Source organism: Erithacus rubecula, assembly GCF_903797595.1.
Source record: "Erithacus rubecula genome assembly, chromosome: 6".
NCBI lineage: Eukaryota > Metazoa > Chordata > Aves > Passeriformes > Muscicapidae > Erithacus > Erithacus rubecula.
Genome location: NC_136688.1, coordinates 3,995,248 through 4,011,051, shown reverse-complemented (window position 1 = coordinate 4,011,051; position 15,804 = coordinate 3,995,248). Strand labels below are relative to the sequence as shown.

General features: G+C 40.8%; 1 protein-coding gene across 1 annotated transcript in view; it reads left to right on the top strand.

The window, feature by feature from the left end:
* Nucleotides 1-211: 211 nt before the first annotated feature.
* The window catches only part of TRPM5 (transient receptor potential cation channel subfamily M member 5), a 42,825-nt gene continuing 27,232 nt past the window's right edge, over nt 212-15,804 (top strand). The window contains exons 1-5 of the mRNA XM_079308473.1: nt 212-234; nt 10,088-10,247; nt 11,154-11,334; nt 12,437-12,603; nt 15,267-15,447. Of these exons, the coding sequence (XP_079164599.1) occupies nt 10,131-10,247; nt 11,154-11,334; nt 12,437-12,603; nt 15,267-15,447 (646 nt within the window). The 5' untranslated portion in view covers nt 212-234; nt 10,088-10,130. The remainder of the gene's footprint in view (nt 235-10,087; nt 10,248-11,153; nt 11,335-12,436; nt 12,604-15,266; nt 15,448-15,804) is intronic.

Genomic DNA, 15,804 nt, shown 5'->3' with positions numbered 1-15,804 from the left:
TATTTGCATCTCCATCCATTTCACAGAGCTTATTTCCATCCCAAAGAGCTGTTGATACCATTCTACACCAGCAACCTTTACTTCCATTGTCATAGGGACCAGTGTGACTGGCAAACTAGCCACATCTTCATCTTCCCAAACAGGAAAAGGGAACAGCAGCCAATAAAAGCCACCTCAGGGCATCTCCAGCTCTGCAGATGGGTGGCCACTCCTGCTGCAGAGGACAGCTGGCAGGTAGGATCACAAAATATTTTACCTCTGTTAAGAGATGCCTGTGATACACCCAAGGAGAGATCTTTGCTTAGTCCACATTTTCTTTCCTCTTTCTCCCTTTCCAGTAATCATCAGCAGTGCACACAAATCACTGCCACCCTCTCTTCCCTGTGAATTATGAAGTGCATGTAAAACTTCAAGAATTTCTGTCAGCAATTTCACAAGTTAGTTGTTGCTATCCTTTGTCCACCATCACTTTCAGAAGTGTTTTTGTTTTCAGTTCAGCAATTTGCTTTCCTTAGATAAATGCTAGCTAACTTAGTGTATTTGCCCTGCTCTTCAATTAACACCAGCAGCATCCCACTAGTGCACTCTCCACCATTTGGAAAATGTTTTAGCTTGCACTAGGAATGTCTTTATGGACTCAGGTATTTAGCTGATCCTTGCATGCTATTTTGGCTGATATTAGCAGAGCTATTGCAGTCAGATCTCTGCTCCTCTGCTCTGTGGTTTCCTACACTATGGGATTCTCCCACCAGCACCAGGATTTTAAGACATGAACATGCACTAACAACTTTTCTTTCTGCTACTCTGACTTCCTCTCTCATGTATTTGCTGTTCTCATCCTCAGCCCTTGAAGACAGTTCCCAACAGTATCTTGGGATGCAGACGACATCTCCAGTTCTGTGTCTATTATTTGCCTTTCTCAATTTTTCATGCAATTTTTATTTTACAAGATTGCATTCAGAACAGCTGATTACCTAAATGCTGGATGAGAGAATTAAGGTAGAAAAAGCCCAATTTATTTGAGGTTTTCTGATAAAAGGCAGTCAACTGTCTGTAAAGATTCTATATTCAGACAGGATCACAGGGAAAACAGCCAGAAATGCTGAAGAAACAGTTTGGCTAAATTTATTCTTCATTAACTCTTCATCTTGATCTGGGAAAGCCTCTTTTCCCACTGAATTTTGAAAAATAAAGTCAGTAAATGATAAAGGAGAAAATCATCCTGGTCTTTGGTAAATAATTTTAATGTTGCATTTTTTTTCTGGTTCTAAAGGTCAGCTCAAGGGAACTGCTCATTTCTATAGAATTAGGTACATGCATCCTCAGAATAATAAGTCTATTGCCTTCAAAATAGATATTTTAAGATCTTCATAAAAGTAAACAATATCTGGCAATTAGTACCATCCTAGATGTGTATGTAACCAATTTCAGTTTTGTATTTACTACTATGCAGCTACATATGTTTTAGTTTCATCAACATTAAGATAATAGTCAATGTGGAATAGGAAGCAGGATATTGACAGCAGTAGTAGAAATCACACGTTTCTATAGCTGCTTTTTAACCTTGTATTAATTTGCATTATCTTTGCATGTTCATCCTTGTAGATTTTTCTTTTCTTTTCTTTTCTTTTTTAACAGACAGGCAAAGAGCAATTTGACTGTGATTTACTGCAACATGAGTTGCATCAGTACTATCCAGAAGAAAAAAGAAAGAGGAGGTTTCCTTGTAGTGGGCAATAGCCACAAACATAAAATCTAGGGTTGGCAGACTTGCTATATGCAGGGACTCTAAATTTCTAGGGGGAAAAAAGGATCAAAAAAATACACCATAGGGCATTCAGTGGGTCTGGTTTCTAAAGGTGCAACACAGCCCAGTGAATAGTGCTTAGGTCCAAGGTTTCCTGCAAGTCAGAGGCACATCAAATTCAACGTCAGTTCTGCAGTTAATGGAAAAGGCAGAGATTTGTATCTAACAAAGGAAAAACTAAGAACAGTTGATGAACTATTTTGCCAATACCGTTTTTGCACAATGTACTAAGTTCAGAGCTGGGTCTGCAGTTTTGTTAGATTTAAGAGAAAAAGCAAACTAACTTATTTTCCTAAGGTTTTGAATTCTCAAAGTATATTTTGTAATGGCAAATGCAAAAGAGCTTCTTGGATTTAAATACACTTCCCCTTCAAGCTCACAAAATTTGCCTGAAGCACTGAGCAAGCTGTTGTGAACATGAGACAATTAAAGAAGCCACACAAGGAAACACAGCAAAGGGGGTTTTTCTACTCTAAAAACTGCTCTTTGCCATAAAAGAATGCATGTCTGCAGGCATTAAATTGGAAACAAAAATGCACAGATGATGAACTGGAAAAGAAGTAAAGATTATTTAGCATAGCTTGTAAACATTGGTAGGAGCTTAATGCTAGGAATTGATTTTGTAAAGTCAGCTGTTGGCATGAAGGGAAACATTTGCAGAACTTTTGCAGATTCAACAAGTATCATATATTAAGATACTCACAAGCTGATCTGGGGAAAACCACTCTAAGTTATTTCAAGTCTTTCTATTTCCCAAGTGGCAGTACTTTTTATTTTCTAATACTTTGCCTTTCAGTTCTACATTTGTGTTCTTTGCTTTTAACTCATTTGCCCATGCACAATCCAGTTTCAACTAAAATGTTCAGTTATGGTTTTGTCTGCCTTGTCTGTACATTGCCCTTCCTGAAGCACTTGCTTTGAATTGGAACCACCCCAAATTTCTTGTATTTTCTTTCGGTGTGAACTACGGCTGTGGTCTCTCAAAACATTATTTCCAGAGAGTTGTGTGGCACGCTGTACACCACATCAGTGAAGTGAATTTGCTGAAAAATGACCTGGCAGAAATGAGTTCTTTTTAAGTGAACTCAGCCTGGTTCAGAGTGAGGCCACACAAGGAGCTGTGCTGGCACAGCTTCAAAGCACCGTGCCAGGCTGTGGGAACAGAGCAGGGAAGGTCCAGGGGCATTTCAAACTGGTGTCAACCTTCCCCCACACCCCATATACAGCCTGCTATGCAAGTCCTGCCAATTCCTTTATGTGCATCAAACAGCCCTGCTGTGTGTTGTCTCTCACCACATCCATCTGCTCCTTACATTGTTTACTTCCCCAAAGTCTACATTTCTCTTTTATCACCTCTCCACCCTCTCAGGTTTTCTCCCCAGAATAAATCCACTTTATGAAATTCGCTGGCTGACATCCATATGCAAATTTCTGCAGATTCACTAAAAGTACATTATTCAAATAGCCTCCGGTCCTCTTTACTTTGTTAAGCAAATGAAGACAGAAACAAAAAGTCCAAGTACCTATATTTGCATTAGCATTTTGCACATTCATTTGCAAAAACTCGGTGCTAACCCTACCCAAACTAAAGCACTGCCCACTCTCCCAAAAAACAACGGGAAGGCTCCTTCGAACCGAGGGTTTGCTTCACATCCTGGTATCCTGGCAATTACAGGAAGGGTCCAGCTCCAGAGCCATACCCTCGAAATGTTCATACTACACTGCTTCAGTAACAAGATCTCTTTCTCACACATCTTTTTATAGCTTGCTTTTGGGGATGGGGATTTTTAAACAATTTTTTCCCTCTTCATTCAGTTGTTCAGTTGTTTTGATCATGCACAGACAGAGTAAAGAGGAATAACTTCATAGAACATTCTTTAGCAGCTGCTGTTCTAGAAAGGAAACTGTCAGCCCTGATGCTTTTAAAAGCTTCTAATGGGGCCAATTCACATAAATATACCTGGAAATTTTACCCCTTTCTGTTTTACTAGGACTCTTCTATGCTTCACTTCTCCCCACGACTTTAATTCAAGTTCCTGATTTCTTGTCCAGCCCTGTGTCTGCAAACATATATAAACCTCTGGTTACTGAACACATTCCCAAGGTTACCAACCTGAACTAGCCTCTCTCTGTCTCTCTGCTGGCCAGACAGTGGAGAAACCCTCCCACAGGTAATTTTTGCATCTCTCTGGGTCTCATCTCTGGCACTTAATGGCTTTCCTTAGCCCTCCTGTGAGAGAAGTGTAGCACAGCATAATTCAAGCTGGACTCGTCTCGACAAAAAGAAACTCGTCTCGTTTCTTTTGTTCCCTTTCTCTATTTGTGCCTTCCTCAGAGATTTATTTGCTACAGGCATGACAAAGCCCTGTGTAGGACAGCTGGCCATGATTTCTGCTGGTGTGTTTCACCACCCCCAGGTCTTTATGCTTTATTTAGCAATTCCTTGGCAATCATGGCAGATGATTCTGCTTTGTCATTAGGCTGTGATGCAGAAATGTTTCATGCATTCTTACCAGAATTTACATGTGCTAATTCCTGACAAACATTTTCCAACGTTGCAACATAAATGTAAGTAAGATAATGTTTGTAATTGCACACAGATGTACGTACATCAGTTTCTCACATAGACATATATGCATTTATCTTCCACAGCAAATAATTTTTTTGTTTCACATTATATTTTTATATTCCCACAGCAATTATAGATATTTTTCCCTTCGTGGGTTCTAGTTAATGGCACCTCATATCTCTCTTTCTCCACTGTGTTTAACCCTGATTGAAGTACTGGTTTTGTTTCTCCACAATTAAATGTGCACACCAGTTAAAGTTGTTCATTAAATTCACTTTTCAAGCACATGCTGAAACTGAATATTGAATTTGCAGTCTTTACTGTGTCCTTCAATTCTCTGGTATTCTTTATTCTGATCCTCTGCATCAGCTTTTTTCTTCATATTTGGTAAATGAATGAAAATGCAGCTACTATTGGAAGCAAATAATTCCATTACATTGCTGCTGGCATTGGCCCAGTAAACTCACTGATGCAGTTTTCCTGGAGTGAGCACTTGCACTAAAATCAGCAGGAGCATTTCCATTGGAAAAGTTACATAAGTGCATGTGTATCTCAAGGATCAGAGCTGCAGTTGCATATCCAGCTCTTAGGGTTTAAGGTCAAATCCTTTAGGGCACAACACAGAGGTGCCATTGCAACCAAGAGCTGCTGTCTGGTTGTTTTCCTTGTTCCTTATCCAGCAGAATAAGGGTTTTATTTGTTCCAAGGGAGTCTTTCTCAGAGTGTGCCCCTGCCCAGCCCTGACACCATCCTTTCCTTGCTGTCCTAACCACAAGCAAACAACAAAACTTTCCTACCCATTTTGCACTGGAAGACTATTAAATTCTGTTTTTTTCCTCCCTGTATTTGCCCCTGCTTTTGGTAGCAAATTCTAATTTGTCCAAGCTTTCCTTCTCTTTTAGCACAAGGTTTCTGCTGTTCTTGTTGCTCCGACTGGTCTGTAATTCCCCTGAAGCCTGGCACCCAAATCCAAACATGAAATTGCAGCTAAAGCTGTTCAGATGAACAGCTGAGTGACCTCACACAGGCTGTTCATGCTGTCCTAGGTACCATTTCTCTCCTGCAAGACCAGCACAGCATTACTCACATCTGCTCTGCCTGTAACCCTCAGAACCTTCCATCAGGGCTGCAGTTCAGCAAAAGGGATCCTGTTACCTGTGTTGGAACTGGCTGCTCCTGCTCAAGTGAAGTTCATTGTATTGGTCTTCATGGAGTTTTCCCCCATATTATTCACTTTAATTAGTGTGAGCCCTGTTTTTTTCTGAGCAATAGCTGAGTTTTCTTTTATGCTAGGATTGCTAGTTCACCCTGCACCAGTAAGGACACAGGAACTGGTGTAGTTCCACCACATGAAAACATACTTGAAAGTTTATAAATCAATAGGTTTGCTTCATCTGCCACTGAAGCTAAGGGGAGGGGGGACTTTGTGACTGATTTAACATCGGCACTACTGCATTAATATATTCAATCATTTCACCTCTATATTCAAATGTACACCTTGAGTGGGTGGAGGAATCTGATATGATTCAGAGTCAGGGTGTGTCCCAGCCTGCTGATCAGCCTTTAAGTATGAAGGAGAATTCTAAGTCATGAGAGCTAATGAATGCCATGCACCTACTCTCTTAATGGAACCACTGCCCTTGAAGACAAAACTGAGGTCAAACCACCCCTTGACCAGGCCATTTTCAAAGGACATTTTGACAGCCTCAAATCTGACCTCCCTTGCATGGACACAGACTAACCCTGGTTAAAATCTAAAGGAAGGGTGAAGCAGACCCACATTCCTCTCACTCCCCTGGAGGTGAGCAATCTGTCCTTGTTACCACACAAGGAAGTAGAGATGCACATTCACAGTGGACTAGGTGGCAGTGACAGTGGGTGGAAAGAGACAGTGGAAAGCAGTGAGAAAAGCTCTAGGAGGAAAGGTATGGCAGAGGAGGGGGAGAAAACAGAGACAGGAGGGAGAAAATTCCAGAAAGGTGAGAACATAGGAGTCAAAACATTTCCCTGTGGTTCTGATCCTTTTTTTTTTTTTTTTTTTTTTCCCCTGAATAAATCCTTTAGAAAGGAATCTCTGCAAGGATTCTCCTTGTGGAGCTTCCCTTGAGCCATCACAGCTGCCCCCTGAAGTGATTCCTCCCTGACAATTTCCCACATCCCAGAAATCTCGAGTGCTGAAATCAGAAGTTAGGACCATCCAAAAAGAAGGAATAAAGAGCATTAGGATCTGCAAGCTCCAGCATCACTGGTTTATACAATGGTACAACTCCTACAACTCCCGTTCATGAGGTTAAAGAAATAATGATTCACAAGACTGGCTGACACCTGGAATTATGTAGCCAGGCCATCCCTAATGTAAATGACATTGACTCACATTTGCAGCTGCAGGTGCAACTGGCAATTGTCTTTTCCTCATAATTGCCTTAACTTGCTTTGCTAGTTAGAAATAGTTTTCTAGGTTGTATTTCAAATCTGGTAATCATTAGAGGCACATTCTTTCCATAGATGTTTGTATTTGTAGTCAATGGAACATCTAGGACAGAATCTGACCTGCAAACATATATGTAGCAGCAGCCTAGATAGAAACACATGTACTGAAGTCTGAACCAGAACTAAAGATTGCTTGATATATACACAACATTTTAAATATGAATGCACAAGATTTTTTGTTGTTTATTTTCTCCCTTACTTCTGAAGTCTTTCAGATTTCTTACCTTTAATTAATCTTTTAATTAAATTTAATACAATTACATTCTTATAGATAATGCAGAGGGAAAACAGGATATATAACAGGATAAAAGAAATGTTGGAAATTGCTAAAAAGTTTAATCAAAAATAGCATAAGTGAGAAAATTATGAAGTGCTTGGACTCTCCTCCTGTTTCTGGCTGCCCATGCCATCCCAAGGCACAGGCTGATCCTTTGCAGCTGAACCTCGCTCTGTGACGTCTCAGTGACATGAGCTGGCCAGGGCTGAGCTGACTGCAGTGGCATGTCCTGACCTCCACCACAGGGACTCGACCCAATTACTGTGACCTGACACACTTGCAATCCAGCACAGCCTCAGCTCTCAGAGCAACAGCCCCTGAAACCACTGGTGTGACAGCTGAAACCAAGCCAAACAAGCCTGAATTAAACCCAGGAGAAAGGTGCTCTGAGAAACCACAGTTGTATCACATAGTTTGTTGATACAAGCTTACTCTGCTCATCGGAGGACTTTGCTGAGATACCCACACGCTTTTTAAGAACAGAAGTGTTGACAATCCAGGAGGAAATGACAGGGCTGATGACACCCTGCCCTGACACACATCAGGGACATAACACAACCCGTGTGCTGCTTGATGGGTGTGCAGTGAGGCTGCCCTGCAGGGCAAAGTGGGGGCAAGGGGAGGTGCAGCCCCTGAGCTGATCCACGGGGTGTTTGGTGGTTCTGCCCCTGACAGGGAGGGCTTGCACTGCAGAGGCTGAGACAGCTTATGGGGGGAGGTCAGGAAACACCACAAGTGCTCAGTGTGTGCTCGAGAAGCACATGCACACATGTTTGCACAGGATTCTTCTGGTGATTGTGCAGTGTTCATAATAAAACAATCACAGAACAGTCAGGTTGGAAAGGACCATGGTGGGACATCTGGCCCAACCTCCCTGCTCCAGCAGGGTCACCCCAGAGCACAGGATTGTGTCCAGATGGTTCTTGAATATCTCCAGTGAAAGAGACTCCACACCCTCTCTGGGCAATCTGTTCCAGTGCTCAGTCACCTGCACAGCAAAGAAGTTCTTCCTCATGTAATACCCAGCTAACAGGTGCTTTCCTCACTTTCCAGCCTTATAAAAGCTTGTGAACAAAGCAGCTGTTTCTGCATCTTACCTATTTTTGCCTCTTACACTGTCTTTCACTACCAGAGAGCCATAATTCCTAAACTGAAAAAAATATGCTGTTTCAAAAATAAATAAATAAATAAATAAATAAATAAATTACCCAAATGCAAGAATGTTCCCTGTAAATCTCAGTCTTTATTCCAAAAGAATACTCACAGATACCTGGACTTAAAATCAACCACTGAAGGACAAATTAACCACTAGATTGTTTTGTAAATTGCTGTCTATTTCAAGTTCATTTGCCTGTATGTAGCTATAAATAAATGTGTACTATCTAGGACAGTGATGAACAGTGACTACAGTACCCTGGAAATTCAATCCTGAATAGTTTTTTTTTTTCTGATCAAATCCTTTGTTCTGTCATCAAGTTCCAAAAGTGATTATAAGTGAAAATATTAATAATTAATAAATAATGTGTTATTATTACTCTATGTTAATTATTCTTCACCATAATATTCTTTCCAATGCTCTTAGAAGATAAAGCTGTTTCTCCTGTGGAAAAGTGGATAAAGACAAAAAGGTGCTGTGACTACCAGTATTGAAGATCCAAGGGAAGTTCTCTTAGGTAAGACTCTTAACCCGTCTAATCTGTTATATCAGTGTTCACAGCAATAATTTTCTTCTCTCCAGAAGGGAGCAGCATGCAGGCAGGGAGAATGAGAATAAGAATCAATAAAGCAGTGATCTCTGACAAGAGTTTGGGGTGGATTCAAAAGTGTGACAAAAACAAATCATGAGAGGGTCCATAGCCACTCTTCAGAGACAGATCATAGGGAAAAAGGCAACTAGTGGGAAAAAAACCCCAAACGTTTTCACAGCAAACAGAAAAGAAGAGAAGGAAATACAAGCAGCTGGGATCCAGGCTCCCAAGAGACTTCCCAGCCCAAGGGAACAGCTGGAGGGCTTGCTCCCTCTGCTGGAGCATCCTAACAGACCCACAACAGACTGGCTAGCTTGACCCACTCTCAATCCCACAGCAAAACTCTCAGACTAGGAAATTAAAATTAATGTAGTGTTGATTACCATTGCTGGCTTAGTGTCACAAGGATTGTTATTCTTTTTTTCTAAGACCGTGTAGCTCAATATGCAGCTGAAGGCAGAGGGGAGAGAGCTATTTCATTGCTTTTGTTTTGAAAAGAATCAAAATAAGGCATACAAGTTCAAATCTGTATTTTTCAAATCACAATTCAGTCAAACTGGAACACAGGAAAAGCAGGGAGACCTTTCCAGCCTCATGTAATGCAGATGAGCAACTCTTGCTGTGTGACCTTTGCTCTAGGACAGCCTGGCCTTAAATGCTTGGGCTCACAAATAAATGGCCTGCTCCTGCAGGAAGCAGAGAGAAAACCTGTCCTAAAGCATCTGCAGACAAACACAGAGTCAGCACTGGGTTATTTGGCATCCACTTCAGCTAAGACAGGTCAGAGCAGCACGAGGCACAGTGACAGCAAGAAACCATGACTCAGACTGACTCTGCTCCACTCCTGCTTCAAAAAGCTGGTGGCTGAGAGTCCTCTTTCTCTTTTGTAGAATAAGGGTCAACTCTGGGCTCTGGGATTGCAGGATCTTGCAGTTTGCAACTCAGCTTTCTGCCTTCTGAATGAGAGCTCAGGAAGCCTTATTCAGGGTACATGGTGTTGGTGTGGAATCTGCCTTCTTCTGTGTGCAGCATCTGACATCTGGTACAAAGACCTCCAATTTTAGCTAAACATTGCATGCATGACGGTAAAAAAAAGTAAAACTTTTGACTAAAAACTTATCTAGATACATTTTAATGGATTTTGTGGCCTCTCCAGTTCAAATGGCTTCTCATTTGCCAACTTTCTGTCATCCCAGTGAACATCTTGGTCCAGTGGTGCTCAACCACCTTAGGAATTCAATGGAGGAAATGGAAACGAAGCTCTGCAGCAGTGACAAAGAGGAAGCTTTCAAAAGAGAATTACCCTACTGCATAGGAGAAATAGACTTCACAGCTTCTGGGAAGAAACATGCAAAGGTGAGGAGTTTTAGTCCTTTTACAGCACTGCTGCTGTTCAGCTGTTAGCAAGGTCTGCAACAGTGAGGGTCAATGTGGACAGAGTGAAGCACCACATTATATCCCAGGTAGGGACCATGCCTTCCTGAACATGAATGTGGTTTAAAATATGGCCTTTTAATATTCAGAACATCAATCACTTGATTAGCAATTAAGTGATAAAAGTACAGGTGATCACTTTTCCCTTTAAAAGAAAAATCAGTTATGTGCCTGCTTCCTTCATTTTGTATCTTTTCTCTGGTTTAACCCACCAAAAATTAATCACTATGGATTTTTACATTTCAAACATAATTTTGAGCTGTTCCAAGATTTTCCTTGAAATTCTCTCTCTATTCTGCTGATATGCAGAGAGGGTTTTAAATGGACTAACCCACTTCCTCATTAGTCCCATGCACAAGTTAGTACTAGAGCAGAAGGAATTACTAGTAATTCCTGAAATCTGCCTCAAAGTTTTGTTTCCTCATAAACTCTCATGCAGAAAAGCAAAATATATATAGAACTAGAAGAAGCAATAGAGTCATGTAACACATCCTCAAAAAACAGATATGAAATCAGGCAAATATTTCAGCTTTTGCAGAAACAAAAAACACCTACAAAAATTGTTGGTTTTGCTAGGCTGCCATGAAACTGAAGGCAGCTCAAGAGGAAGATCTAAGGGAGAGTGTGATTGGTCAGTCTGCAACACAGAACTGACCCAATTAATGAGATTGCAAATTAGATGCTAAATTAGTTCAAGTATTGAGTTGCTTATCAAATCTTGCTCAAATAATTGATGATAATTTCCCACTGCATTTAACATGAACAGGCTCTTTACTGTATCTTTGTGTGCTCTTGTTATTCATTGGGTTTTTCTTGTGTTTGTTGAAGTTTATGAAGGTCCAGAGTACCATTCATCCTGGGATTATATTTGAAGTCATGCTCAACAAATGGAAGCTACCTGCTCCCAATTTGGTTATTTCTTTAGTAGGGGGAGAAGAAAATTTTCAGATGAAGCCTTGGCTACGGGACACCTTAAAGAAAGGATTTATAAAGGCAGCTGGAAGCACAGGTGAGTGCTTTAGGCTTTAAAGAATGAATTTGTATTCCTGATGGATTCTCACACCTAGCCTCCCTAGTGATCAGGTAATGACCAGGTTGGGCCTGCTCACATGATTATTTTTTGGAAATTCAAGACTTTGCTGAATGCCATCTACATGTAAATACCTTTGAAAATGAAAGTGATTGTATTGTAGTAGCAAAAATAAGTAATTTCAAAGCAAATTACTCTAGGTAACCATTTCTGATGTGCAAAATTACCTGATATTATTCCCTCAGAGGTGACACTAGAAAGAGCATCAAGATGGGACCAAATACAATTGCCACAACAAAATAATTCTGAGGAGAGCAGAGCAATTTGACTTCAACAAGAGTGAATTCAGGTCAAAAATAAGAATTTCTGCATTGTCACCTGCAAATACAGTGAAAATATCTGTGAGCATTTCACACCAAGCTCATGGTTTAGCTTCACTATTCCAGACAAGACTGTACCAGTTTTTGTCATGAGAAAGCCCAGTACCAGAGCTCCTTTTAGTACTTTTGTGCCACACAGATATTTCCTATCTCCTTCTGTACTTCAGCCTGGGCAGCATCAAGATCCCCAATTTCTTTATATTACTTTTTTAAATAAGACCAGCTTGCAGGCTTCTCCAAATTCCTTGTCACTGTAACAACAATGCTTTATCCTGAAGAATTCAATCTGCACACAAGAACAGGAGGAAGAACTCCAGATGAGGCAGGTTATGCCTGAGCTCTTCTGCTAAGAGTTGATTGCATGGGACTGTTCAGTTGTTCAAGTCAACAATTTTCCCTGACTCTGTGCCTTTCCCCTTCCTTGTAACCCACTCAGACCTGCCTGGTACAGGGATGTTTCTGCTCATATGTAGACAGTGACTAACTCCAGAGTAAAGATGACAATGTTGTATTCACATATGTGAGAAATGTTTGTTTGAACTCATAATTCCTTCTTAGAATTAAAATACAAATAAAATAAGAAAAACAAAAGTTATAGTCCATCAAAACCCCTTAAATCCAGTGCTGTAAGTAACATTACTTGACACACAAGCACTCTGCAATACAAAGGAATTACCTAACTGCTTTCAAATCGATTTCAGGTGCCTGGATTTTCACCAGTGCTCTGCGTGTAGGAGTAACAAGACACTTTGTGCAAGCAGTCCGAGATCTTGCCCTGGCCAGCACCTCATCCACACTGAGTGTGATTGCCATAGGAATAACTTCCCTCAGGGAAATCCAGCACAGAGAAATTCTGGATAACACAAAGGTATTTTTATTCTATTGTTCGGATATAAACCGCGCCCGCGCAAAATTCGTGAGCACTTGGCAGAACAACTTTGATAAAACTTTAAACAAACAAACAAACCAAGTGGGGTTTAAGCTGAGTTTTGGGAGGAAAGAGAAGCAGAGCTCAGGGATGGCTGGATGAGTCTGTGCCCTCTGAGCCCAGCGGGTGGCAGCATTAGGCATTAGCCCAGCGAGCAGCACTGGGCTGAGCACCAAGAAAATACTCTGGAATAAGGGACTTTCTTGTATTTCCCCCTTTCCCACTTTCTGCATAAGCACTTACTCCTAGCTATCACATAAATACTGCAAAAAGCGTATTTTATATTATGGGACACCAGATATAAATATTTCAGGACAAATTTTCTTTAAGTAGACACTGAATTGGTATTTAATACACAAAAACTTGCTCAACAGGTCAAAAATACCAACCATGCAGGATTTCACCTAGTTATGGGGAGCTCTAAGGAATTCTCAATTTGAGTCAAGGGGATCAAAGTTCTTGGGAAGTAAACAAAAACTATACACCAACAAATAAAAAAACTCACCCAACAAAACTGTTGCTACTGAATGGACATAGAAGTGGAGACAAAAAAAAAAAAAAAAGGATTCCTTTCCTGTCACTGGATATACAGTCTGTCCTAAGTAGAGTATGATAACAATAAAATAGGTGTTTAATGACAATGAATGACAGTTTGTCTGTACTCTTTTACTTCCCTGCAGAAGCTAAGAAACAAATGACAAAGACAGCCCTTTGAATTCACACCTAATTGTTCTCTCACACATGTTCTCTCATACCAGCAATTTTCCCTTTTTTTATTTTTCTTTTTTCGTTTTCCTTTTTTTTTTTTTTTTTTTTGGCCAATGACAGCTACCTGTGTGCTCTACCAGGTGGAACTCTTTAGCTGGAAGACTTTAACCTATTTATGTGGCAACAGGGTCAAAAGGGCCTCAAAGGAAAGAATTCTGTTCATTGTGGTTATGAATTTTGTTCAGGAAAGTTTGCAAATGCCAACTATTTCACTTCCCTTCTAGGCTAAGTGATCAAAATGCATCTGGATCTTTCCCTATCAGCAGCTACAAAACAAGTGCGCTCTCTTTTTATTTTCTCCCCCTAATTCTTTGTCAAGGGATATTTTGCAAAGAGCGTTCCTGACCCTGTGACTTCTGGCACAGCTTCCACCCAAAGATATTTTGGATTTTAGTCAGTAACTTTAAGGCTAAGACAAAGCAACTACAGACAGGGATGTTGATCTAAACCCAACTCTCTTTACACTTGGCACTAACACAAGCAGCTTGTTGTATAAAATAGAGCTAACAACCCACACTAGCAAGGAGAAAAACAAGCCCTGGAAACAGTGGATCCCTCCCATCTCTTCTGTGTTAATGATATGCTTTAAACATCATTGAAAGATCACTTCCACATTTTCAGAGAATAAAGAGGAAAATCCCCAAGGGCCTTTTTCAAATGGTTGTTGTGCCTCCAGGTCCTAATCAAGGGCCAGATCTTTAATGAGAAGGCTTAATGTTACATGGCAGAAGAATAGAGGCACGCCCTCTGTCAAAGCAAAATCTGAGGGAAATTATGTCAAGAAGCTTTCCCCAAGGAATGAAAGACAGAGAAGAAAGTGAAAGAAATTAGTGGCACTTGCTGCTCATAAGAAACATGCAAGTTTACTGCTTTTGAATGTGGGGAAAATGCAGCACACAGTGACAACTGCCAGGCTGGCAGGCTGAGTTTAGCCCAGCAACACTGCAGGAATTGGAAAAGAGGCAGGATAGAAGGAAATGCAGATTTTGAACAGTTATGTTAATCTATCTGCTTGCCACAATACAATGATTATGAAAATGAAAAAGAATAATCAGACATTTACTGTCTGAAATGATGTATCAAAGTGGATGGGCAACAGAGAGAAAGAGGAGTTTGAAAAAGTGCACTTATATGAGTTTAGCATGCACTTATATAAGCCCATGTGTAGTGCAATATTTAGAACAAAAGACTGTAGCAAGGGCTCTGCTTTACCTAGAAGATGAGTTTATACAAAAAACAAACATTATTAAACAATTTAAATGTATAACACCACTCACCCAAAATAAAAGTTTTCCCTTTCTAAAATCTGTCTGCCACTCTCTCTTTCAAAATGCAATTTCCAAACTGAGAATAACCATCAGATTTCATATGACCCTGTCAATTAAGTAAAGCTGGGTATAAATTGACAGGAACATGGAGCAGGCTAACTCATGGACAAACATGCCTAAACATGGACAAAGCACTACTGAAATTAATAGTTTGCCCCTCTTCACACCAGCTGAGGCTTCACATCTCCACACACAATCATCAGGTCTCATGGCCCCTTTCCATTTGTCCAATAAACTGTTCCAAAACCTGCATTCCAGAGATGATTATTGACATCACTATATTTTGCAGAGGCCAAGAGGGAAACTTCAGGATTCCAGCTATCAGTCCTGCCAGATCTGGCATCTTCCAGAAGGAGTAGATTTTCTGTTTCCACTCTTAAAAAAGAGTCTATCCAGGTGTCTCACAGGTGGTGTCAGGGTGCAGACAGCACAGAAATGGAGAGGAAGGATATTAAAACACAGGCTGGGCTTTGCAGAGAGCACTGACACCTCCCCTCCTCTCTCTAGACTGAAAGCCTTGTACACTACCAGTCAGATGACAGCACCCAAGGCCCACCCCACTCCTTGGATCACAACCATTCCCATTTGATTTTGGTGGACCACAGCACACTGGAGGAGCCGGATGGAAGCACCAAGCTCCGCCTCGCCTTGGAAAAATTCATCTCAGAGCAGCGCACGGGATACGGGGGTGAGCAGCTCCTTAGAGGCACCTCACCTGAATAAAATGGCAATAAACTGGCAGCACAGCAGGCCCTGGCCTTAGCAAAGGTAATCCAGCTCCAAACCAGTGGCTGACACAGGCAAGACCAAGTCAACTCTTTTGTCACCGTGTAAGAGGCAGAACGATGGTAACGTCTCAAGTTGAGAGAGCTGCTCTTTGAACCAAAAATTTTATTGCATCTCCTTAAATGTAGGTCCAAGCTGATCTTCAAAGTGTGGCTCAAATTGCCTTAAAAGATAACATATGGAAAATAAATCCAACTTCAAGTGCCTTTAACAGTGATTCTAGGAGATTGATAGTCATTGTTGTATACTTTTATCTACT